Source organism: Macaca nemestrina, chromosome 10 (assembly GCF_043159975.1).
Source record: "Macaca nemestrina isolate mMacNem1 chromosome 10, mMacNem.hap1, whole genome shotgun sequence".
NCBI classification, from domain to species: Eukaryota; Metazoa; Chordata; class Mammalia; order Primates; family Cercopithecidae; genus Macaca; species Macaca nemestrina.
Genome location: NC_092134.1, coordinates 82,649,250 through 82,674,780, shown reverse-complemented (window position 1 = coordinate 82,674,780; position 25,531 = coordinate 82,649,250). Strand labels below are relative to the sequence as shown.

Genomic DNA, 25,531 nt, shown 5'->3' with positions numbered 1-25,531 from the left:
TTTTTCTTTTTTTTTTTTTGAGACAGAGTCTCGTTCTGTCACCCAGGCTGGAGTGCAGTGGCCAGATCTCAGCTCACTGCAAGCTCCGCCTCCTGGGTTTACGCCATTCTCCTGCCTCAGCCTCCCGAGTAGCTGGGACTATAGACGCCCGCCACTGCGCCCGGCTAGTTTTTTTTTTGTATTTTTTAGTAGAGACGGGGTTTCACCGTGTTAGCCAGGATGGTCTCGATCTCCTGACCTCGTGATCCGCCCGTCTCGGCCTCCCAAAGTGCCGGGATTACAGGCTTGAGCCACCGCGCCCGGCCTGTTTTATTTTTTTTTGAGTCAGTGTCTTGCTCTGTTGCCCAGGCTGGAGTGCAGTGGTGCAATCTCAGCTCACTGCAACCTCCACCTCCCAAGCTCAAGCGATCCTTCCACCTCAGCCTCCTGAGTAGCTGGGAGTACAGGTGCACACCACCACACCCAGCTAATTTTTTAGTAGAGACAGCATTTTGCCATGTTGCCCAGGCTGGTCTCAAACTCCTGGACTCAGGCAGTCCACCTACCTTGACCTCCCAAAGTAGTGGGATTACAGGTGTGAGCCACCACGCCCAGCCCCATTCCTTCTTTTTTATCCTGGGCTACACTGTTGGGTTCAAGCCTGTATCACCTCTCACCTGAACTATTGCAGCCTCTCCTGTCTCTCAACTTTCAGTGGCTCGTATCACCAATCCCTACTCCATATGTCCATATTGTCAGTGTTGCCCCAACTTAAAGTTGCAATGACTGCCTGCTGGGTGAAGTATAAACTCCTTCATATGATGGTTAAGCCCTGTCACAGTTTGGCCTTAGCCCTTCGGGCCTTACTCCTCCGTGCACCCTGTGTGCTAGGATTTCAGTTGAATACTCTCTCTCTCATTTTTTTTTTTTTTTTAGGAGACAGGGTCTCAATCTGTCGCCCAGTCTGAAGTGCAGTGGCATAGTCACAGCTCACTGCAGCCTCTCGTGCTCAAGTGATCCTCCCACCTCAGCCTCCCAAGTAGCTGGGACTATAGGTGTGTGCCACCACGCCTGGCTAATTGTTAAAAAAGCTTTTTTGTAGAGGCATGAGTTTTGCTTTATTACCCAGGCTGGTCTTCAACTTCTGGGCTCCAGCAATCCTCCCATCACGGCCTCCCAGAGTACTGGGATTACAGGCATAAGCCACCGTGCCCGGCCACTTGAATACTAATAATATTTCTGATGGCTTCAAACATGCTGTACTTATCAGCCTTTGTATATGTTGTTCCTCTGCCTAGAACACCCTCACTACTGTCCCCACTTCTTCTGGCCACTGTCAAATTCATATTCATTCTTCAAGCTCCAGCTCAAGTGTCACCAGCTCAGTGAAGCACTACCACTCCCCCACCCTGCCTTATCGAGCTTGAATGAATTGCTGTTTATTCTGTGATCTCAATGTTCTTGATTTACATCTCATATTCAGAGCATCAATAAAATGGCTATTAACATCTTTAAAAGAAACCATAGGAGTAAAATCCAGTCCACACATAAGGTTTCTGAAGAAAAAGAGGAAAAAATGCTACTCCATCGGGGTTTTAAAGATTAGTTATTAGGAATTACCTTTCCAGAATATTTAGTATCATCTTGACCATATTAACTAGCTTGAGGGCAGCTGTAAGAATGTTATGTAGACTAAAGCAACCTACCACAGTCTGCTTTACTTCATAGTCTCTCCTCTTGCGAGTTGTATAGGAACAAGACTGATTCTTAGAGCTTTACATCTCATGTCCCTACACTGTCCTTTACACTCGGTAAATATCTGTGGAATTGGTGGGGTTCTGAAGTATCAGGTGTCGAGGATGAACTGATGATTCCAGCTGTTGTCTATTTCACTGCAGTGTCTATTCAGGCCACCAGTCTGTCTTAATTCCTCCTATGGAGTTAGAGAACAACCTTTTCCTCTGGCTCGCCACGGTCAACCAGTACAAAATAAGGGACACTTTCTGCTCCTATTCAGTGATGGAGCTCTGCACCAAAGGACTTGGCAACCAAGTGGAAGTGCTAAAGGTAAAAAGCAGCTCCAGCAGGTGGGCAGTCCCAAAAGGTTTTGAAGAAATGAGCCAGGACATAACAGAGCTAGAGCAGGGCCTAATAGACATGTTTGCTTGCCTTTTTCAAGTCACTCAGTTTAAAAAGGGTGTATTGCAAACCTTGGCAAGTTTATCTCTTCCACCTTCCTAATTTAGTGCACTCTTTCACAGTTTAATATGATTCTTACTTTGTGGACTAGAAATGGGAACTGGTTGGGAGGCTAACTGGAAAGACTTTATATAAACATAAAAGGGAACTGTGACTTCCAATACTTTTCCTAATAGAATTTGAAACCTCAAAATATTAAGAATTCAGAATATCCCCAAAGATAAGGGTAACTCATTCATTCATGTGTGTGTCGAATGATGATCTGTCTGACTGGCATATGAGAAAGTCAGAAAATACTGAATTTTCTTTGATAGAAAAATTTGATTTTTGGAATGCATAGAGACAAGAGATTAGATTGCCAGAGTTCTAGATTAATTTTTCTCTCAGTCCCATCAAATATGGGGACATCTAAGGTACAGAAACGAGGAGGGATAAAAAAGTACTGCTGAAGAGCCTTAGATTTTTAGAAGAAAGAGGAAGGAACTAGAGAATGAGTGAATTTACCAGCAGATAGTGATTTTAATGGGATGCCTTGGCCGTTTCTTCTTTTCTGAAAGCTACTTTTCTCTGTATGCCTGAGGTGAGAATACACAATTACTTGGCTTTTCCTGACCAAGGAGCTAGAACAGTGGCCTTACCTGTTCAGTTATTTTATGATCCTACTGACTTGATTCCCACATAATGGTGTCTTGCAGACCAGAGGGATCAACCTCTCCTGCGTCCGGACCTGTGTGGTGGTGGCGGAGGAGCGGCCCCGCGTTGCACTCCAGCAGTCCTTCTCCAAGCTCTTCAAAGACATCGGGCTGTCCCCGCGGGCTGTCAGCACCACTTTTGGATCAAGAGTCAATGTAGCAATATGTTTACAGGTGACCCTCATGACATCTTGTCTGCTCACAAACAGGAGAGGAATGTGGAGTATCCCAGAGCATGGGCTTTGGAGCCAGGCTGCCTGGGCTTGGGCCTCAGCCACGCTTACTTGCTTTAGAACTTTGGGGTTTTTAATCTCGATTTCTTTGTGTCTCATTTTGCTCACCTGTAAAGTGAAGGTAGCAGTACTGTGCTTCTCCAGGCAGCTCTGCACAATCACTGAGCTGCCAGCTTGGAGCTCTTGAAACAGTGCTAGCCGTGAGCACGTGTTAGTGTTTATTTGAGTCGCTGTCATGTGGTCATGATGATGAGTCACAAAGATTTGAGTCCTATTTGGATTTCACTTGTATCTGACCTGTTTTTCCTTTTTCTTTTTTTTTTTTTATTTGAGATGGAGCCTTGCTCTGTCACCCCGGCTGGAGTGCAGTGGCGCAATCTCAGTTCACTGCAACCTCCGCCTTCTGGGTTCAAGCGGTTCTCTCACCTCAGCCTCCCGAGTAGCTGGGGTTACAGGCGTGCACCACCACGCCTGGCTATTTTTTGTATTTTTAGTAGAGACAGGGTTTCACCCTGTTGGCCAAGCTGGTCTCAAACTCCTGACCTCAAGTGATCCAGCCACCTCAGCCTCCCAAAGTGCTGGGATTACAGACATGAGCCACCGTGCCCGGTCTGACCTTCTGTTTTTCTGTCTCTATATTGTATACCATTTTTTTTTTCTCTCTTTTTTTTTTTTTTTTTTTTTTTGAGACAGAGTCTCGCTCTGTCGCCCAGGCTGGAGTGCAGTGGCCAGATCTCAGCTCATTGCAAACTCCACCTCGCGGGTTTACGCCATTCTCCTGCCTCAGCCTCCCGAGTAGCTGGGACTACAGGCGCCTGCCACCTCGCCCGGCTAGTTTTTTGTATTTCTTAGTAGAGACGGGGTTTCACCGTGTTAGCCAGGATGGTCTTGATCTCCTGACCTCATGATCCGCCCGTCTCGGCCTCCCAAAGTGCTGGGATTACAGGCTTGAGCCACCGCGCCTGGCCTCTTTATTTTTTTCAGACAATAACCTTGTATTCTCTTCTCCATCCAGATGGCAGCTTTGTCATGTTATTCTTGATAGGTAAATAACAGAAAAGGGACTAGAACTGAGACTTAATTTTATGTATTAATAGCTAATAAAGCAAATATAGGGCCAAGTGTGTTCATGCCTATAATCCCAGCACTTTGTGAGGCCAAGGCAGGAGGATTGCTTGAGCCCTGAAGTTTGAGACCAGCCTGGGCAACATAGTTGAGACCTCATCTCTCCCCTACCCCCACCACCCACCCGCAAAAAAAAATAGCTGGGCTTGGTGGTACATGCCTCTAGTCCCAGCTACCTGGAAGTCTGAGGCAGGGGGATTGCTTGAGCCCAGGAAGTTGAGGCTGCAGTGAGCTGTGATTGTACTGCTGCACTCCAGCAGCCTGGGTGGCAGATTGAGACCCTGTTTCTTTGATAAGGCAAATATAGGCATGGACAAAAGTGAGTGAAAGAAGATAGCACACATGGGTGGATTATTTCAGGTCTTCTGTGACCTTCTTCTTTCAGAAGGGTCTTGATGGTTTAACCTTGAGCCCCATCATAATAGCCCTCTTGCTGTCACCGTGGCCATTATTGGTTTTGCGAGTCCCTGGATTGCCGACCTGTCTCACCTCTGCTTTGAATCCAGGGATGAAAGCCCTCCTCAGCATGGAAACGTTTCAGTGCTGCCACAGTCCCCATGATAAGAGTGAGAGCAGTGGGCCTAGGAGGCCACTCTCCAAGGGAGGAGAGGCAAAAAGAGTGTGGATTTTTCATGTATATGGTTAAATTGTTTTCGTTTGAAAATGTGACATACAGTTTATCGAAATTCTAAACAATGCATTGATTTGTCTTTCTTTAGGGAACCTCAGGGCCTGATCCGACTACTGTGTATGTGGATCTGAAATCACTAAGACATGACAGGTACAACAGATTTATTAATGCTCCTTTCCTACTAGTTCCTAACCATAACAAATTCGGAACCTCAGAGCCAGCATTTTCCCTCATTCCTTTTGTTCATATCTTCCAGGAGGGGAATGGGAGGAGGGAAGGGATTTGTTTTTATCATTAATACATAAGATTTACATTTATAAGAAAGCTTTAATTCTCTCAGTTGCTACACTGTTCTTTAATATTAAAGTATAATAGTTATTGCCCATATAAAAGTATTTTGTGACATTTGATATAAATTAAACTAAAATGGATAGTCCCTTTCCTCTAAGAGTTTAAAAATAATAGGACAGATAAGATAAATGAGTCAGAGTAGGGTTTTTGAAACAATACTTTATCTGAGCCTCATGGGTAAAAGCCTGCCTCCTTAGCCCAGAAGGGAATTATAGCTGTGTCCCAAGGTGAGCACTGGCCCAGGGCTCCAAGACCTCTCTTCCCAAGCCCCACCCCCTTGGGTGTATGATCTGGAGTGCTCCACAGCACTGACCTAGACCGCATAGGTAGAGCATCTCTCTCATGCAGCAGTTTGAAACCTGGGAAGATTTTGCCACCCCACTGGAGATTTGACAATGTCTGGAAACATTTTGGGTTGTCATAAAAGGGGACTTGCTACTGACATCTACTGGGCAGAGGCCAGAGGTGTTGCTAAACACTCTACAGTGCACAGAATAGCCCCTTTCAACAAAAAATTACCTGGCCAAAATGTTAGTAGTGCTGAGTTTGAGAAACCCTGCTGTAGTGTGAGGAAGAGAGACAAGTTAGAGGTCGTGGGAAGGCAGCACTGAGCTGCAGGAATATGGCGACTTCTCTTCTTAAAAGCCCTATATACAGTAAATACCGTTCTTCTGCAGGGTTCGTCTTGTGGAACGCGGCGCCCCTCAGAGTTTGCTTCTCTCGGAGTCTGGAAAGGTAATTTGTTCTGTTGACCATAGGGAAGGTGGGCTGTGTGGAGAAGTGGTTCAGTTTAAAGAAACCAGAAGCCATATGATATATTAGTGTCCAGGGCAAGCCTTAATTGAAATCTGGAGATAATTTCAGCTTAGCTAATACTTTCAAATTCATATGGGTACATAGATAAGAAGAATAGTAAATTTGAACTCTCTTAATTTCCATCGATTTTTAAAAGTCCAACTGATATGTTATTCATATTGACAGACCAGCAAAATGCAGTGCTCATTGTATTGTATGAAAGGTGGATAGGAGAGCTGGTTCTGTTTTGTTTTTGTTTTTGTTTTTTTTGGAGATGGAGTCTCACTCTGCCACCCAGGCTAGAGTGCAGTGGCGCGATCTCAGCTCACTGCAACCTCTGCCTCCCAGGTTCAAGGAGAACTTGCCTCAGCCTCCAAGTAGCTGGGGTTACAGGCACCTGCCCCCAGGTCCAGCTAATTTTTTTTTTTTTTGAGACAGAGTCTCGCTCTGTGCCCCAGGCTGGAGTGCAGTGGCACAATCTCGGCTCACTGCAAGCTCCGCCTCACGGGTTCACACCATTCTCCTGCCTCAGCCTCCTGAGTAGCTGGGACTACAGGCGCCCGCCACCCCGCCCGGCTAATTTTTTGTATTTTTAATAGATACGGGGTTTCACTGTGGTCTCGATCTCCTGACCTTGTGATCCGCCCACCTCGGCCTCCCAAAGTGCTGGGATTACAGGCGTGAGCCACCGCGCCCGGCCGGTCCAGCTAATTTTTGTGTTTTTAGTAAAGAAGGGGTTTCACCATGTTGGCCAGGCTGGTCTCGAATTCCTGACCTCAGGTGATCACCTGCCTCAGCCTCCCGAAGTGCTGGGATTACAGGCATGAGCCACTGTGCCCATCTCAGTTCTGTCTTACAAATGTCACAAGGAGAAAGCTAGGAGAGGCCGACATGGGAGTGTGGTTTCAGGTCAGGGAAGACACACATGCATTTAAAGTTGAAAATAAAAATGGGGATGAGATTAAAGATATTTGAGAGAGTTAACATCTATGGGAGTAAGATTTCTTAGATTAGAATGAGGCTATAAAACGTCAAAAGAGAGATTTAGGGAGAAGCAATTTACTAAGAATGATAGGAAACCCACATGCATTATCAAGACAAGTGGGAATTTCTCTGCCCTTTGACGAGATAATGATGATACCTCAGAATCCTGTCTAGTAATTCTGAAGGGCAGAGAAAAAATCGTGAAGGGAAAAAAAGAATCCCTGCCAAACCTACTTGGTGGTGTATCTCCCCATGGGGCGCTTACTCCAGTCTCACTCTCCGTTTGCATCTGCCGGGGTGGGGTTTTGGCTGATTTTGTCACTGCCTTGTCACATCTTCACTTGCCTCAGCAGCCAAGCACGCCTCATGAGCATTAGCCTGTGCCCGCCCTGGACTAAGGGAACTGTCTAGTCTCTTCCTTGAGGTTTTAGATGTTTGCACCCAGATAATGATTGAGGGCTTCTTGAGTAACCTCATACTTTAGAAACCCAAGATAAAAAGGGAGTTCGAAGGGGGCAGAATATGGGTAACCAGAGAGGCCCTTCTTTTTGTTAGAATGGCTGAGCCATTCCCTCAGCCAGTATATGTGTCTTCCTTTTCCTTCCTGAGGAAGATCCTGGGGTTGTGGATATCCTTCTGTCCTGCAAAGCTGCTGCTGTCCTCTCTCACTCTTCATGTTCCTCCATCTCTAGCAACAGCTGGAGTCTGGAGTAGAGTCACTCAGGCTGTCCCTGCCTGCTGCCCTTTCTGTTTTAAAGGGTTTTACTGCCATCATTCCAGTGAATGAGAAAAAGCATGAAAAAGGAAAGGTTATTCTACAAATTCTACTGTGAACGTCCCGATCTGCAGTTTCTCATCCCTTTGAAGAGATGGCAAACTGGCTCCCATTTTATTTTTGAGGCTGAGTTTTATTAGACCTTTGGTCTTCAATGAACTAGGAAGGTTCAGTGAGAACAAAACACAAGGTCTCTGCCATGGTCCCCTCAGGGTAGCTGCTGTGATGCCGTTGCAGCTGGCTCCCGCCCTGTGTGCCTCGCCCACCTCTCCGGCAGGTAACTAACTGTGTTTCCTGGAGGTCATTAGATTTCACTGAACCCAATCTTTGTATTTTCCCTTTGATTCTCAGATTTTACCTGGAGTGAAAGTGGTTATTGTTAATCCTGAGACCAAAGGGCCAGTTGGAGACTCTCACCTTGGAGAGGTTTGTAATAATTTTAATTTTTACTCTGAAAAGTCAGCAGTAAAAATCTCTAGGGTTCACATTTTAGAAATCAGTAAAACTGTGGATTTAGCTTTCCCCTGTTGTGAATAGAGTTAATTTTTTTCTGTAAGGCATGAGACTGAAACTGACAGAAGAGGGAGATTGAAACTGGGATCCAGGGAAGATTTAGGCACCCAAACTGGAAATAGTGCCAGATTTGTCCACTGACATGCCCTTAGCTAGAAAGGGAAGTGAGCAAATCCTATATGTTCCCATCTATTAAGGTATGAAACTGAAAGGAGTCACATATTTACACATTTTTAAGGTCAGATGTTATATTCTAAAATGTATCCATGTTCGCATTAAAAAAAATATATAGGCCCAGCCCTTTAACAAAAAATATTTACATATAAATACATATTACTTATATATAAGTATATAAAAATTAACTATATAAAATAGTTTTTTTTTTTTTCTGAGACAGGGTGTTGCTCTGTCACCCAGGCTGTAATGCAGTGGTGCCATCTTGGCTCCCTGCAACCTCCGTCTCCCCGGTTCAAGTGATTCTCCTGCCTCAGCCTCTTGTGTAGCTGGGATTACACAAGGTGTACACCACCATGCCTGGCTAATTTTGTATTTTTAGTAGAGATGGGGTTTCACCATGTTGGCCAGGCTGGTCTTGAACTCCTGACCTCAAGTGATCCACCCACCTTGGCCTCCCAAAGTGTTGGGATTACAAGTGTGAGCCACCACGCCCAGCCTATTTTAAAAAGCTTTAAATGTTAATAGTAGCACCTACCTCACCTCCTGAGTAGAATCATTATACAATTAAATGTATTAATGCCTGTATCTGTAATGTACATGGAACAGTGTCTGTCACATAATGATTCTCAGTAACATTATTGTTAGCTATTGCTGTTTATATTATAAACTCAGACACCCCCTGGTGTTTCCCTGTGGCCTTCCACAGTTGCCCCAGAAGCACAGAAATGATCCCTGATGTGTTCGTGGGACTCTGGAGGAGGGTGAGAAATGAGCCAGGGAGGCAGGGTAGCCTTGTGGGTGAGAGCACAGCCTCGGGAGCCACAAGAGCATGGGTGCCAGTCTCCTCATTTCTGCATGTTAGGTGAATTAGTTAACTCCTTGTTTTTTCATCCGTAAAATGGGAACAACATTGTGTGAACTATGTTGTCATGTCATATATATCCGGATGGATGGAGGTTAGGTACATGATGAGCACCTGGTAAATATCAGCTGCCTTTATTGATGCAGTTGTGGTGTTGTTAATATAAAAATGAGATTAAAAAAATCAAATCACCTGATCCAAGAGAATGAATACAGTTGTGTGTCCCCAGTGAGTTGTGACCAAAGCACTTTTCTTGTAGATTTGGGTGAACAGTCCCCATACAGCCAGCGGCTACTACACCATCTATGATAGTGAGACTCTTCAAGCTGATCATTTCAACACTCGCCTCAGCTTTGGAGATGCGGCTCAGACACTCTGGGCTCGGACAGGATACCTTGGTTTTGTCCGCCGGACTGAGCTCACAGCGGCCACTGGAGGTACTTGTGCAACTACTCCTCCCCATTGACCCTGCTTTGTGTTTCTGTAGCTCTAGCTGACCTCCTTCAGCCTGCCTTGGATTGTGGAGTGTGTGTATCTAGTTACTCCCTTCTGTGACTCTTAAACCCATAAGTGACTCTCTCTTCATTTGGAGTCATGCTTTGCCCCATGAAGAGTGTCTAAGAGGTGAGCGCTTGGGGCGAGCCCAGGATCATCCCAAGCTGTGAGTCAGAGAGATGTGCCTGATGGCGAATGAGCGTCCCTGGCTAAACACAGACATTCAGTCCCTACGGGGCTGATTCCCCACCCAGGACAAGCATTACATCTTGTATCTCTTCTACCCTGCACACCACTTGGGGAGCAGGAGGAACGGCCCTATTCCCTGAGAGGGGCGTCAGTTCCAAGGAGCTATCTTGCTGAGGTATGGCAGTGCCTCGGTGTCTTGCATTGGACACAGCCTGCTTCCTGGCCAAGCCTCCGGTATAAGAATTCCCTCCCGTCACCCTCTGCCCAGTTGATTGTCACGGCTTCACTGCTGCCCGCCATCACCCTTTCTTCCAGACTGGCACTTACAGCCATTTAAAAATACCCAACACTGACTATATCCTGCACTTGAAGAAGTGATATATATATAACCTGCTGGATTTTAAAGGCCTAAATTCTCCATAGTTCCATACTGACCAGCGTCCATAGTTCCCCAGATTTCATGGAGAGGCAGGGGCAACCCAGTGGAGCAGAGGGTGGCATCCCTGCCTGGTGCCCTGGTTTTAAGCCCACCTCTGCATTTGCTGGGTGACCTTGAGCAATCACTTAGCCTCTGTTTCCTACTTAGAAAATAGGGATGACTGTGTTTCTTGCCTCATGGAAATGATGTGAGATTAAAGGACGTGATGCATTTAGATGCCAAGAATGGTGCCTGGCACACAGGAAGCACCCATTAGTCATTCACTGCTGTGTTTCTGTTGTTTTTGTCATCAGTCTTCATGAGCTCACCAGGTGATGGGAGCCTCTGCTGGACCTCCTGATCCTTTTCACTCCAACAGCTTAAATCACTTTGTTTTGCTGAATTTTTCAGAAATCTGCCTTTTTCCAGAAATTACTGCAAAATCATCTTCCTTCTGTATCCTAGCTGGATTACAAGCCTGTTAGAAACGAGGACTAGTTTCCCCTATGTTCTACAACCCTCATCTTTATATCTGTATTCCATGAAGCTACCTAGAAAGAATGACACTCGTTCATCTCCTCTCCCTCTCAACTCCTCTCTTTCCTCCTCCCCTCCCCTCTGGCTGAGTCCTGTTTGTCCTTAAAAGCTCAGCTCTGCCCTCAGCTTTTCCAGGAGCCTTCCTTGACCCTTTGAGCTGGACTCAGTGATGTCCTCTGCCCCTCCGAAACTCATGCACACTCCTGTCGCTGGGCTTGCTACTTTACAACGGAATGCCTCTTTGTGTATCTTTTCCCCTGCCTCAGCTGTAAGAATCTTCAGCGCAGGAATTGGGTTTTGTCAGCTTTGTCTCCCCAGCACATAACACAGTTCCTAACATGTAGTAATAATAATAGCTAATTTCTGGTATCATTTACAATATACCACATACCATATTAACTACTGTGCATGGATTGACTCACAAATCGTCACAGCAGCCATTGATTATTATTCCCATCTCACAGAAGGGCAGTAGGATTCAGAGCCTTAAGGAATTTGCCCAGAGTTGCACAGCTGGTAGGGGTAGAGCCAGGTGACAGGCAGTCTGACCCCTGTGCTCTGGACTCCAGTGTTATGTTACACTCAGTATATGTCCGAGCCACATTTCTCTCTTTTTCTTTCTGTCAGAGCGTCATGATGCATTGTATGTGGTGGGAGCGCTGGATGAAACACTGGAGCTGAGAGGATTACGATACCACCCGATTGATATTGAGACCTCGGTGTCCCGGATCCACAGAAGCATTGCTGAATGGTAACTCCCCCAGCATACACTGTGCTTCCCACTTCAGCTTTAGTCGTAATCTCAACTCATCTAATTAATTGGTCATTGGGACCACATACCTACCTTGAAACATAGAGCTCCATGGGAGGAGTAAGGAAATAGACTGATTCTTGTCTTGGGTGTGCAATCTGCTGTGGCCAACAAGGCCTATCCACAGGAGCCAGATGAGGCCATGAGGCCCCTAGGGAATACTCGGATACCTTCTGTGGAATGCTGGAACTGAGTCCTTTTTTAGTGATAGACTCTCATAATGGGAAGGGACTAACAGATCATTGATCTCTTGGAAGTCAGCATAATATGGTGGAAAGAACCAGCTTAAAGACTCTTCTCATCTGTAAAACACTCCCTCTGCTACTTTCTAATTATCAGAAGCATCAAATGAGAATGTGCTTTGTAAACTATTAAGTGGTAAGCAGATGAAAAGGGTAGTTGATATTATCTCATCCAGTTTCCTGCTCTTTGCAGGAATTTTACATTTTTCCTGGTAAAGGATCATCTAACCATGTATTGACTTAAAATCTGTAAAATTAAAACTGTGGTTTGGCCGGGTGCAGTGGCTCACATCTGTAATCCCAGAACTTTGGGAGGCCAAGGTGGGCGGATCACTTAAGCCCAGGAATTCAAGACCATCGTGGGCAACATGGTAAAACCCCATCTCTACAAAAAAAATTTTTTAATTAGCCAGGTGTGGTGGCATGCCTGTAGTCCCAGCCACCCAGGAGGCTGAGGGGGGAGGATCACTTTAGCCTGGAAGGTTGAGGCTACAGTGAGCCAAGATTGTGCCACTGCACTCCAGCCCTAGTGACAGACTGAGACTGTCTCAAAAAAATAACAACAACAAAAAAATCTCTGTAGTGTTTACCTATTGGCTTTCATTCTGGGTTCTTAACCAATACAGAATCTGTTTGGTTTGTTTTCTACATATTTTAGTGAATGCGTCCCCACTTTTCCTCATGCTAAACAGCCACAGTTCTTTCGATGGTTGCTCATGCTTTCCAGATACTTCTTTGTCTAAAGATGCTCTTGTTGGCCGGAAGTGGTGGCTCACACCTGTAATCCCAGCACTTCGGGAGGCTGAGGTGGGTGGATCACCTGAGGTCAGGAGTTCAAGACCAGCCTGACCAACATGGCAAAACCCTGTCTCTACTAAAAATACAAAAATTAGCTGGGTGCAGTGGTAGGCGCCTGTAATTCTAGCTGCTCGGTAGGCTGAGAATTGCTTGAACCTGGGAGGCAGAGGTTGCAGTGGGCCAAGATTGCACCACTACACTCCAGCCTGGGCAACAGAGCGAAACTGTCTCAAAAAAAAGATGCTCTTGTCTTTGTTGGAGTCTCTCCCTAGACCTGAACAAGATTCTGACCAAGACAAGAACATCTTTAGACATCTGGAAAGCATCCAGAGAAGCTGGGTGCCGTGGTTACTTTGTCATTTTAGACATTTGACTCTTAATAGAACCAGATATTGTGTAATTGTGTACTTTTGTGGGGGGTTTTTTGTTTTTTTGTTTTGTTTTGTTTTTTGACAGAGTTTCGCTCTTGTTGCCCAGGCTGGAGTGCAATGGTGCAATCTTGGCTCACTGCAACCTCCGCCTCCCAGGTTCAAGGGATTCTCCTGCCTTAGCTTCCCTAGTAGCTGGGATTACGGGTGTGTGCCACCACACCCGGCTAATTTTGTATTTTTAGTAGAGAGGGGGTTTCACCATATTGGCCAGGCTGGTCTCGAACTCCTGACCTCATGATCTGCCCACCTCGGCCTCCCAAAGTGCTGGGATTACAGGCATGAGCCACCGCGCCCAGCTGGAATCTGTTTTTAAAGCAGTTTAGGCCTGCATATCAAATCAGGCCCTACGTTCTATTTTTTTTTTTTTTTTTTTTTGAGACGGAGTCTCGCTCTATCGCCCAGGCTGGAGTGCAGTGGCCGGATCTCAGCTCACTGCAAGCTCCGCCTCCCGGGTTTACGCCATTCTCCTGCCTCAGCCTCCTGAGTAGCTGGGTCTACAGGCACCCGCCACCTTGCCCAGCTAGTTTTTTGTATTTTTTTGGTAGAGACGGGGTTTCACTGTGTTAGCCAGGATGGTCTCGATCTCCTGACCTCGTGATCCGCCCGTCTCAGCCTCCCAAAGTGCTGGGATTACAGGCTTGAGCCACCGCGCCCGGCAGGCCCTACCTTCTAACCCAGTAACTCCACCCAGTGGAAAGTGGCTTATGGTCCTTTTACACAATAGGAGACACTTAAGCGTGGGGCACCAATAACTCATGTGAGTCAGACAGACTCTCTTCCTGTTGGGTTTAAGAATACTGCCTTAGGGTGGTCTGAAGGTAGTGAGTTAATTCAATTAATTGTTCATAGTCAATTACAAACCAATCAAACTCTTTCGTTCTACTCTTTCCCTCTTTCTCACTACTGCACTTGACTAGTCTAAAAAAACAGAGGAGTATTATATTAGTCAAAGCTCTTATGGGGCAAATAACAGGCTCCCTTCAAAAAAGCTTAAGTGAAAGAATACCTGGCTATCTCAGAAGTGCCAAAAAAAACTAACTCTGGGTCTCAGGAAAGGTAGAAACAAGGGAATGGTTAAGGCCGTCAGGAACCACTGTCCCCTTACTTTCTAGAGCCATATGGGCTTTCCCTTCTTTCTTTTTCACCTCCCTGAAGAGGGATTCTCTCTGCTCCATGCTCCTGGCTACCCCAGAATATTCAAATCCATGTCATTGGTTCAAATGACCAGTTAACAACTTTTTTTTTCTTTTTTTGAGACAGAATCTCATTCTGTTGCCCAGGCTGGAGTACAGTGGCTCAAACTTGGCTCACTGCAACCTCCACCTCCTGGGTTCAAATTATTCTCCTCCCTCTCCGGAGTAGCTGGGACTAGAGGTGCCTGCCATCACACCTGGCTAATGTTTGTATTTTAGTAGAGACAGGATTTCGCCATGTTGGCCAGGCTGGTCTCGAACTCCTGACCTCAGGTGATCTGCCCGTCTCGGCCTCCCAAAGTGCCGAGATTATAGACGTGAGCCACCACGCCTGGCCTGATGACTTTATTTATTTATTTATTTTATTTTATTTTATTTTTTTTTTTTTTATTTTTTGAGACGGAGTCTTGCTCTGTCACCCAGGCTGGAGTGCAGTGGCCGGATCTCAACTCACTGCAAGCTCCGCCTCCCGGGTTTACGCCATTCTCCTGCCTCAGCCTCCCGAGTAGCTGGGACTACAGGTGCCCGCCACCTCGCCCGGCTATTTTTTTGTATTTTTTAGTAGAGACGGGGTTTCACCGTGTTAGCCGGGATCGTCTCTCGATCTCCTGACCTCGTGATCCGCCCATCTCGGCCTCCCAAAGTGCTGGGATTACAGGCTTGAGCCACCGCGCCCGGCCCTGATGACTTTAAATTACACTTTCAAACTCCCAGGAGATTCTGGACGACTCAGCTGTGTTCACAGGGGCAAGGTGTCTCTCATATATCTATATATATATTCATTATATAATTTTTCCCTCGGTCTTATCAGGTGAAGTTAAAAGGTGTCATATATTGTAGACATGACTGCTGACCTTCTGGTTGGGATCGAGGGGAGAAGGCGGGGAAATGGGCTAAGTCTGGGACAGATGCTATAAAAAATAACTGAAAAATGTAGTGACAAGTTAATGAACTGTCATTGAAATTTCAGTGCCGTGTTCACGTGGACCAACTTGCTTGTGGTGGTTGTGGAACTGTGCGGCTCTGAACAGGAAGCCCTAGATCTGGTCCCGTTAGTGACCAACGTGGTCCTGGAAGAGCATTACCTCATCGTTGGCGTCGTGGTTGTGGTGGACCCAGGCGTCATCCCGATCAACTCCAGAGGAGAGAAGCAGAGGATGCACCTCCGTGATAGCTTCCTAGCTGACCAGTTAGACCCCATCTACGTGGCTTATAACATGTAACCAGCTTTGTGGGGACTGCAGGGGGCCATTCTGAAGAATCACAAAGACAGAAGACCTCTGGCTAGAAGCAGGCTTTCAAACGATGTGAAATAAGCTGAGATGGCTACATGATATTCTTCATCTCATCCTGTGGGATTCTGCAATCATAAAACACACAGGAAAGGGGAATTCTGTGCGGGCAAATGAAAAAAATGTTAACATTTAGTAGACATGTGCTTTGATATAGCGTGAGCAGCACGTTACTAAAGCAATTACATGCATGTTGCATTTTTTTCATCTGTTGTACATACTTGTATTTTTATCTAATGCCGTTTTAGAATTTTCTAAGAGAATTTAATGAATTCACATGAAAGGGGTAGTCTGAGTGACACAGTTCCCCACTCCGTACTGTATTTGCCATTCTGCCGTAGCTAGATGTTCTGTGGGGTTTGTTAACATGGAACTACTCAGCTTTCTTTCAGTCAACCCATAAGCAAATCAGATAACCCACTGACTATGAGAATTACTTTATATAGATAATTATTGACTGTAAAACATTTTGACCAGTGTCTTACAACATGTACATAAGAATACACGTAATTCAGGTAGAGATTTGAAGAATTGGCTTGTATAGTTATAACAACCACAGTAGAAACATTTCTACTTTGAGAGAATTTCAATATTCTCTTAATGTCGTGTAATTGATTAGGTGACTAAAAAGTGCAAATTGTTGGCAGGTTTTGCTGCACATTGTTCTATGTCTTTGTTGGCTGGTATATTTATAAACTAGAGCTGCCTATGTTTGTTTTTAAAGCTCGCATTCCCGGAATCAGCTTAGGCTTCTATGAATTCAGCTTGTTTCTAAAAGCTGAAAATCTCAGTTTAAAAATCAAAATGTTAACACAAAGCTAAGATTCATCAGAGCCCACCCTATTCTAAGGAACCACGATAACTTACTCTGGCCCCAGTTTTAAAACGATCTTTCAGATTTAGAGTGACTATGTAAGAATTTAGGATTTCCTCTTTTCCAGGCCCATTGTAAACTGTGTCTACAGTTTATCCATATAACTTCTCTTTTCTGAAAACTGAGGAGTGTCCTCTGTTCTTCCAGTTCATGAGGGCAGGGGGTTTAAAACAAGAATGATAGGCCAGGAAGGCAGTGGGGATCCACCGTCACATGGAACTGTAAGGCCATATAACTACACAAAACTGACCAATCTGGGTTGCCAAAGCAGCCAGGCTTATGCTGAAACCGGGGAAGTCTGACATATGCAGGAAATTCTTTTGAAATAACTGTGGTGCCCAGGCCAAGCAGAATGAGACAGGACTGAGTTTGGCCTCTGACTCGGTTTCCTTTCTTTGGTCTGATACTTCATGTATTTGAATATAGTTAAATCTTATTATTTTTTTTTTAACAGAAATATTTTTAAAAACGAAAAAGTACTCAAAAGTGAAAAGAGTTAACTTGTTAAAGCAGAATGGTTCTCTTTGACCCACTCTGGTCTATTGTGTAAATATTTAGACTATTTTAGTAATACATATTATTTACCCCACTGTAACATCATGTAAACTAAGTATGTTTTTAAACAATTTTTAAGACTTGTAATTACCCTGAAAATAAGGTTTATAATGCAAAGACCAGCTCCTTTGCGGTGGCAGTGCTCTGGGGCTGCCATTACCTGGCCTTCTGACTAAAAGCCACTTTGTGACTCCCTTCACGTAATCCTCTTTTCCTCCCCACTCCTCCACAGAGGGCAGAGCTCAGGACATTTGCCAGTTCCAGATCTCTTTTTCAGCATTTCGATGGAATTAATTTACATGTGATGAGGGAAGTCCTAGGATGGACAGAAAAAAAAGCACTTACATTGGGGCACCCAGGAAATCCCAGTGTCTAGCGATGGTTTGGTTTGCAGAGAACACAGCCTGATACTTGGAAAGTAATTTTCTTAAAACCATTTTTAATGATTCACTAAACAAAGCAGGGGATCCTGAAGCTAATATAAATAAGTCTAGCTCTATAATCCCCAAGTTCTAAAAGTTATGGTTAGATGCTATTCTGTGGGTTGCTTTGATAATTCTTACTAACACAGATTAGGGTATAGGCATCTAGAGATGCATGGTCCACTGTAAATACTATAATGAGAGCCACATCTGTAATTAAATTTTTCTAGTAACCACATTTTTTAAAAATAAAAAGAAACCCATGGTATTGATTTAAATATATTTTATTCAACCCAATAGCTCGAAAACACTATCATTTCAACATAGGATCAATATAAAAATTATTAATGAGGTATTTTACTTTTTTTCATATTAGGCCTTTGAAGTTCAGTGTGCATTAAACACATCTCAGTCCAAACCATCGCCATATTTCAAGTCTTTGTAGCCAAATGTGACTAGTGGCTATCATATTAGACAGTGCAGATGTATACTTATTCCTTCAAATACATTACTCCGTTAATCTCAAAGTGTGGCCAACTCCCAGTTACTTAGAGGCTGATTATCTAGTTTTGTAGTTCCTCAGGCCTCTAATTTATTTTTTGCTTTCTGCTTTATTGATTTTTTGCATGTCCCCCAAAGCCAGAATCTGCTCATGGAGGAAGGAAGGCTAAGAACTGTCCTTGAGGAACTTCATCAGTAACTCTGGGAAAGCATCCTGTGGAGGGAGAGGAGAGCCCAGTCATTTGCTTAGATGGTGTTTGTGGGATCACCTGCAGATTTAAAGTCTACTGTGCCACAGACTCGAGTAAGAAAATGTTCTCTTGATGACACAGTGCTCCTTCTCTATCCACATTAAGTAGCACTTTTGTGGTGGAACTGATTCTTAAGGCAGGCCTGAAAGGCCATTACTAATAGAAACACAGCCTTTCCAATCCTCTGGAACATACTCTGTCTGGGTTTTTAATGTCTGTGGAAAAAAACTAAACAAGCCCCTGTCTCAGTTAAGAGAAATCTCTTGGTCTGAAGGTTTCTGAACCTCTTTCTAGTTCTCAGCAGAAGTAACTGAAGTAGATCAGGAAGGGGCTGCCTCAGGAAAATTCCTAGGCCCTAGGAATTCACTGAGACCCTGGGAAGGACCAGCATGCTAATCAGCATCAGTGAATCCACAGTCTTTACTTCCTGCCTCACAAAGGGCCAGGTCTCCCCAGTGCCAGGTCCTTTCCTCATGAAGTTGTGTTGCCTCAGGCTGTTTAGGGACCATTGCCTGTCTTGGTCACTTGAGTCTGTCTCCTTACTTTAGTCCCTGGGCAATGCTTGCTTAATGCTTTTGTTGACTCAACAAGGGCTGAGGCCTTAGGTTTTCTATTAAGGTCTCTGCCCCAGGCATGGTGCTCTATATCTTGGCCAAATAAATTACTTTCCTTGAATATCCAGGAATCTTTTAGACTAAAGCAATGAGGAGTTATCACCTCATCCTCAAACTCCAACAAGATCTATGCCTTAGTGTTGTTTTTGTTGTCTGCTTTGATGTAAAAGCAACAGTATTTGGAGCAAGAAGCTGCAGTACTCCAAATACACAATAGGCCTTTTCTTTATCATTCATACAACATTTCTGGTTTAGGTGTATGTAGATGGGCCATGTTATTTGTCCAGAGGAAGAGACTGTAAAGATACAAGAATAATTTTTTAGTCCTAAATGCTGTTTTGTTTACTTTCTGTCAAGATATTTACCCGTGTCAAATTCAAACTACAGTACTGTGTAATTATGTATAAAGTTTTTTTATTTATTTGAAGTTAGACTAGATATACATTTTTAAATTTAACATCTGGCTGGACAGTGTTCTATTAACTCATTGAATGTGTTTCCTTTGTCTTGTGTTAATAAATATTGATGCCTGATTCTGTTTAATCCTTCACACATTGGGTGGAGGCTAGGGAATTGATAGATTTTAAATTTAACTTTAGATGGTGAGACCCATTGATAGCTGGGGTGGTCTAAGGAAAGTGAGCACAGAGATCCAGAGTCAGCGCTATTAAAGGATGCTAGGTCAGGGAATCAGGGCGTCACTTTGAAAACTAAGAAGTCTGTTGTCAGGACTTTTCAAGGTAATATAGTTTAGTCTTCCTCCCACCCTTGTTGCATTTGGTAGTTGTGTTTTATTTTTTAATTTTTTGAGACAGAGTCTCGCTCTGTCACCCAGGCTAAAGTGCAGTGGCTTGATCTCAGCTCACTGCAGCCTCTGCCTCCTGGGTTCAAGTGATTCTCCCAAAGTAATCCCCAGTAGCTGAGATTACAGGCATGTGCCAACATGCCTAGTTAATTTTTGTATTTTTAGTAGAGACAGGGTTTCATCATGTTGGCCAGGCTGGTCTTAAACTCCTGAACTAAAGTGATCTGCCCTTCTCAGCCTCCCAAAGTGTTGGGATTACAGGCGTGACCCACCACGCCTGGCCTAAACTTGAATTGTTTCTAATCTATAATTAGGCTGGATTTTAGCTTTCCTAAAATGATATTTCATTTGCTCTTCTAATTCCCGGTTTCAAGAAACTTGGTGGGAGCCCATCAAATTGTGCATGTATTCAAACACCGAGAATGGTCCTTGAATTATTTCATTGCTCCAGACTACTCTGGCAGCTGAGAACATTTTTTCATGTCATAGACATTTATGCCTACCCACTAAGCACTGTGATAAGAGCTGAAGCCAGAGAGAAAAAAAATACCAAGTCACTGCCCTCAAGGAGATATAGGATAACAATCACAATACAAGGGTTAAGAACAGACATGCATTGTGAGAGCAGGCAGGCGAGGCACAGTCTGATGGTAAGGGAGGATAGTGAGGAGTAGGAAGCCTCTGACCTGGATTTCAGAGGATGAGACAGCCAGATAAGATAGTGAGCAGGAAGGCAGAGTCGCATATTCTGGGAACTAGAATTCATTATTGGGATTGTTGTGGTTTGAATGTATGTGTCTGCTCAAAATTCATATGTTAGAACTTAAGGCCGGGCGTGGTAGCTCACGCCTGTAATCCCAGCACTTTGGAAGGCCGAGGTAGGTGGATCACAAGGTCAGGAGATCGAGACCATCCTGGCTAACACAGTGAAACTCCGTCTCTACTGAAAATACAAAATAATTATCCAGGCATGGTGGCGGGCACCTGTAGTCCCAGCTACTCGGGAGGCTGAGGCGGGAGAATAGCATGAACCCAGCAGGCGGAGCTTGCAGTGAGCCGTGATCACGCCACTGTGCTCCAGCCTGGGCAACAGAGCGAGACTCGGTCTCAAAAAAATAAAAAGAACTTAAGACCCAATGTGATAGTATTAAGAGGTGGGGCCTTTTGGGAAGTGATTAAGTTACGAGAGCTATGCCCTGGTGAATGGATTACTGCCCTTTTAAAAGTACTAGAGAGAACTGGTTAGGCCCTTTTGCCTTTCTGTCCCTCCCCCCATGTGAGGACATGGTGTTCGTCCACTCCAGAAGCAACAGTATTTAAGGTACCATTTTGGAAGTAGAGACCAGGCCCTCACCAGACAGTGAAACTGTCAGAACCTTAATCTTGGACTTCCCAGCCTCCATAACCATGAGCAGTAAATTTAAGCTGTTTATAAATTATCCAGGCTTAGGTATTTTGTTATAGCAGCACAAAAGGACTAAGATAAGGATGCAAGGTTTGAGGGGAGAAAAGTAAAAGATAATTATGGAGGCTTGAGCCAGGGACAGATGACTGAGGGTCTTGTATTTCATGCTAAGAATTTTGGACTTTTAACAAAGGGGAGTTAATGAGGGATTTAAAGCAGGGGGATAACATGCTCAGATTTGCAACGTAGAATATTATTCTGACAGTCACATAGAAAATAGGCTGGGGCTGGGCGTGGTGGCTCGCGCCTGTGATCCCAGTATTTTGGGAAGCCAAGGCGGAAGATCTCTTGAGCCCAGGAGTTCAGGGCTACAATGAGTTATAATTGCACCACTGCACTCCAGCCTGGGTGACAGAGCAAGACCCTGTCTCTAAGAAAAAAAAAATAGATAGGAATGGATAGGGAAAGGGAAATAAAACCAGAGATTGTAATGGATAGCGAAAAGGAGATAAAACTGGAAAGACTAGTTGGGAGACCTCTGCATTGACCACAGTGATAGAATGCTATGATTTGAATGTGTTCCCTCCAGATTCTTCTGTTGAAACTTAATGGCCAAGGTGATGGTTTTAAGAGGTCATTAGGTCATGATGGCTTCTCCCTCACAAAAGGAGTTAGAGCTCTTATGAAAGGCTTCATGCAGCAGCACTTGACTCGCTTGCCTTCTGCCCTTCACCAACACAGCACTGTCTTGGAAAGAGAGCAGCCCTCACCATACAAGCCAACCTGCCAGTGCCTTGATGTTGAACTTCCTGGCCTCCAGGAGTGTGAGAAATACATGTCTGTTCTTTATAAACTACCCAGGTTCAGGTATCTTGTTATAGCAGCACAAAACAGACTAAGACATAGAGCAAAGTACTTCAACCAAGGCAGTAAGAATGGAGAAGAGAGGCCATGCATAAAAACTTCGGTGGCATTAAGATTCCAATTGCCGGCTGGGCACGGTGGCTCACACCTGTAATCCCAGCACCTTGGGAGGCTGAGGCGGGTGGATCACCTGAGGTCAGGTGTTCAAGACCAGCCTGATCAACGTGGTGAAACCCCATCTGTACTAAAAATACAAAAATTAGGCCGGGCGCGGTGGCTCAAGCCTGTAATCCCAGCACTTTGGGAGGCCGAGACGGGCGGATCACGAGGTCAGGAGATCGAGACCATCCTGGCTAACACAATGAAACCCCGTCTCCACTAAAAATACAAAAAAATTAGCCAGGCGTGGTGGCGGCGCCTGTAGTCCCAGCTACTCGGGAGGCTGAGGCAGGAGAATGGCGGGAACCCGGGAGGCGGAGCTTGCAGTGAGCCGAGATTGCGCCACTGCACTCCAGCCTGGGCGACAGAGCGAGACTCCGCCTCAAAAAAAAAAAAAAAAAAAAAAGTTGGGAGGCCGAGACGGGCGGATCACGAGGTCAGGAGATCGAGACCATCCTGGCTAACACGGTGAAACCCCGTCTCTACTAAAAATACAAAAAATTAGCCGGGTGCGGTGGCGGGCACCTGTAGTCCCAGCTACATGGGAGGCTGAGGCAGAAGAATGGCATGAACCCGGGAGGCAGAGCTTGCAGTGAGCCGAGATTGCGCCACTGCACTCCAGCCTGGACGACAGAGCGAGACTCCGTCTCAAAAAAAAAAAAAATACAAAAATTAGTCAGGTGTGGTGGTGGCACATACCTGTAATCCCGGCTACTGGGGAGGCTGAGGCAGGACAATTGCTTGAACCCAGGAGGCAGAGATTGCAGTGAGCTGAGATTGTGCCACTGCACTCCAGCCTGAGCAATAAGAGTGAGACTCTGTCTCAAAAAAAAAAAAAAAAAAAAATTACAACTGCTGAATATTCAGGGTAAGGAAGAAGGAATTCAAAATAACACCTAGATTTCTGGCTTGGGGGTTAGGTGGATGTGGGGCCATTTACCAAGGCAGGGGAGAAAACAGGAGGAATAGATTTGGGAAAGAAGACACTGTTCCACATTGGTCATGTTCCTTTGAGGTGCTGTGGAACATGCAGGTGAAGAGGTCCAACAGACAGCTGAATACTGAGGTCTTTGCCTCAGGAGAGCTCTGGCCTAAAACTGTAGATTTGGGAGACAACATTTCAAAGTGGATGATATTGCCAAGAAAGAACATGTAGAGTGAGAAAAGGATCAGAGTCATGGCGAACAAGAGCATTTAACGGTTCGTGAGGGCCGGGCACAGTGGCTCATGCCTGTAATCCCAGCACTTTGAGAGGCCGAGGCGGTCAGATCACCTGAGGTCAGGAGTTCAAGACCAGCCTGGCCAACATGGTGAAACCCGGTCTCTACTGAAAATACTAATTCAGCTGGGCATGGTGGTAGGCACCTGTAGTCTCAGCTACTCGGGAGGCTGAGGCACGAGAATCGCTTCAACCCAGGAGGCGGAGGTTGCAGTGAGCCGAGATCGCACCACTGCACTCCAGCCTGGGCGAAACAGCGAGACTCTGTCTCAAACACAAAATCAAAGAGGAGGGAGTGCTCAACAACCCAACGGCCACAACAAAGCTGAGTAGAACAGGGATTGGATGACATCTGCTGGACCTGGCAACGAGGGAGTCCCTGGTGGCCTTGAGAGAGTTTTAGTGCGGCTGTATGGGCAGAAACCTAAAAACTGGTTCAGGAGAGAATTGCTGGGAGGTAAGACTGAACAGAGGCCTCTCTCCAGAGGCTTTATCTGCAACTGCAAGTAGGAAGGAGAAAGAGGGGACAGTAGTTAGAAGGGGGATGTAAAATCAAGGGGGGCTGTTTTAAAGATGGAAGAAATAAACGTGTCAGGAGAAAAAGCTGGAATAGAGGGAAAAGTTTCTAAATATAGCAATAAGGGACAACGGACAAAGTGAGGTCACTGTCACTGAGGAAGCTGGAGCGGACGGACTCCAGTGAGCAGGTGGAAGGATTGGCAGCAAGGGAGGAAGCACACTTTTTCAAATAAAACTGAGTACAAGCAAGATCCTAATAGAAGTTGCTATTAATAAAAGTCTACCTGATGACCTCATTCACTTCTCTGAATCTCCATTCTCAGTCTCCAAAGATGAACATTCATTTCTGAGATCATTTCTATAAATAACTCCCATGGTCAGACAGACCTGACAAAGCAGAACATAGACTCTGGAAATGATGGTGGTTCCTAAAGAAGCAGGTAAGAGGGAGTTCACAGTGCAAGCATTGAAGAACAAACAAAATGAATTAGTTGTATTCAGTTTCAGAATCTAGGAAAAGAATAAAAAGACCCACTAAGAAAGATGAAAGAAGAAAATAACAAAGACAAAAGCAGACATTAATTAAAAAGGAAGAAAACAGAAAAAAAGGTTCAACAGAACCAGAAACTGATTTCTTACAAATATTCTAATGACAGTAAAACCCATTTAACAAAAGGCATGCACGCAGGTACACAAAAAGTAGGAAACACAAAACGGAACATAACTAACTACAGATACAGCACTTGTGCTTCTATTTCAAGGGATTATTTTTTCAGTAAGTTTCTGTTTTAAATGAAATGGATAATTTTCTAAAAATTATGTAACTTTGAAAATTCACTCAAGAAATAGAAAATCTGAATTTTACCACACTCAGCTCACAAAGCAAAAAAATAATCCTCTTTTCATATATAAAAGGAAAAGCCATCCAACTAATCTTACCAAGTTAGTATAAGTCAGATACCAAAGTCACACTAAGGCAGTTTTTAAAAATTCTAAATCAATCTCCCTTGAGAAAAGATACAAAATGATAAAATCTAGGCCAGGCATGGTGGCTCACATCTGTAATTTTCAGGAGGCCAAGGTAGGAGGATGGCTTGATGCCAGGAGTTGGAGACAAGGCTGGGCAACTTAATGGGACCCTATCTCTAAGAAAAATAAATAAATAGCTGGGCATGATAGCACGCGTTTGTGGTCCCAGCTACTCAGGAGACTAAGGCGGAGGATCACTTGAGCCCAGGAGTTTGAGGCTGCAGTGAGCCATGATTGTGCAACTGTACTCCAGCTTGGGCAGAAAGTGAGATCCTGTCTCATAAAAATAAAAATCTCAGTGTTTCAGTTATTTATTGCTGTGTAACAAACCACCCCAACTTAGTGGCATAAACCACAACTGAGTTGAAAGTGATATAAAGGGAGTATCCTCCTCATAGTCTTGACTTTTCTAGTAGTGCTTCTGAAGTATCACCATTGTGTATTCTTTTTACTGTATGTTGTTGATAAGATATGCTCTATCAGTTAAAGAAGTCTAGGCCACATGCAGTGGCTCATGCCTGTAATCCCAACACTTTGGGAGGCGGAGATGGGCGGATCACCTGAGGTCAGGAGTTTGAGACCAGCCTGGCCA

The 25,531-nt window shown here is 44.8% G+C and overlaps 1 protein-coding gene across 4 annotated transcripts in view; it reads left to right on the top strand.

Moving 5' to 3' along the window:
* Positions 1–25,448, top strand: part of LOC105474366 (disco interacting protein 2 homolog B) — a 263,589-nt gene extending 238,141 nt beyond the window's left edge. For all 4 annotated transcript variants that reach the window (XM_011728986.3, XM_011728988.2, XM_011728987.2 and 1 more), the window contains 8 exons: positions 1,878–2,046; positions 2,874–3,044; positions 4,948–5,009; positions 5,888–5,945; positions 8,116–8,190; positions 9,576–9,753; positions 11,583–11,706; positions 15,401–25,448. In XM_011728986.3, the coding sequence (XP_011727288.1) occupies positions 1,878–2,046; positions 2,874–3,044; positions 4,948–5,009; positions 5,888–5,945; positions 8,116–8,190; positions 9,576–9,753; positions 11,583–11,706; positions 15,401–15,653 (1,090 nt within the window). In that variant the 3' untranslated portion in view covers positions 15,654–25,448. The remainder of the gene's footprint in view (positions 1–1,877; positions 2,047–2,873; positions 3,045–4,947; positions 5,010–5,887; positions 5,946–8,115; positions 8,191–9,575; positions 9,754–11,582; positions 11,707–15,400) is intronic.
* Positions 25,449–25,531: the final 83 nt, after the last annotated feature.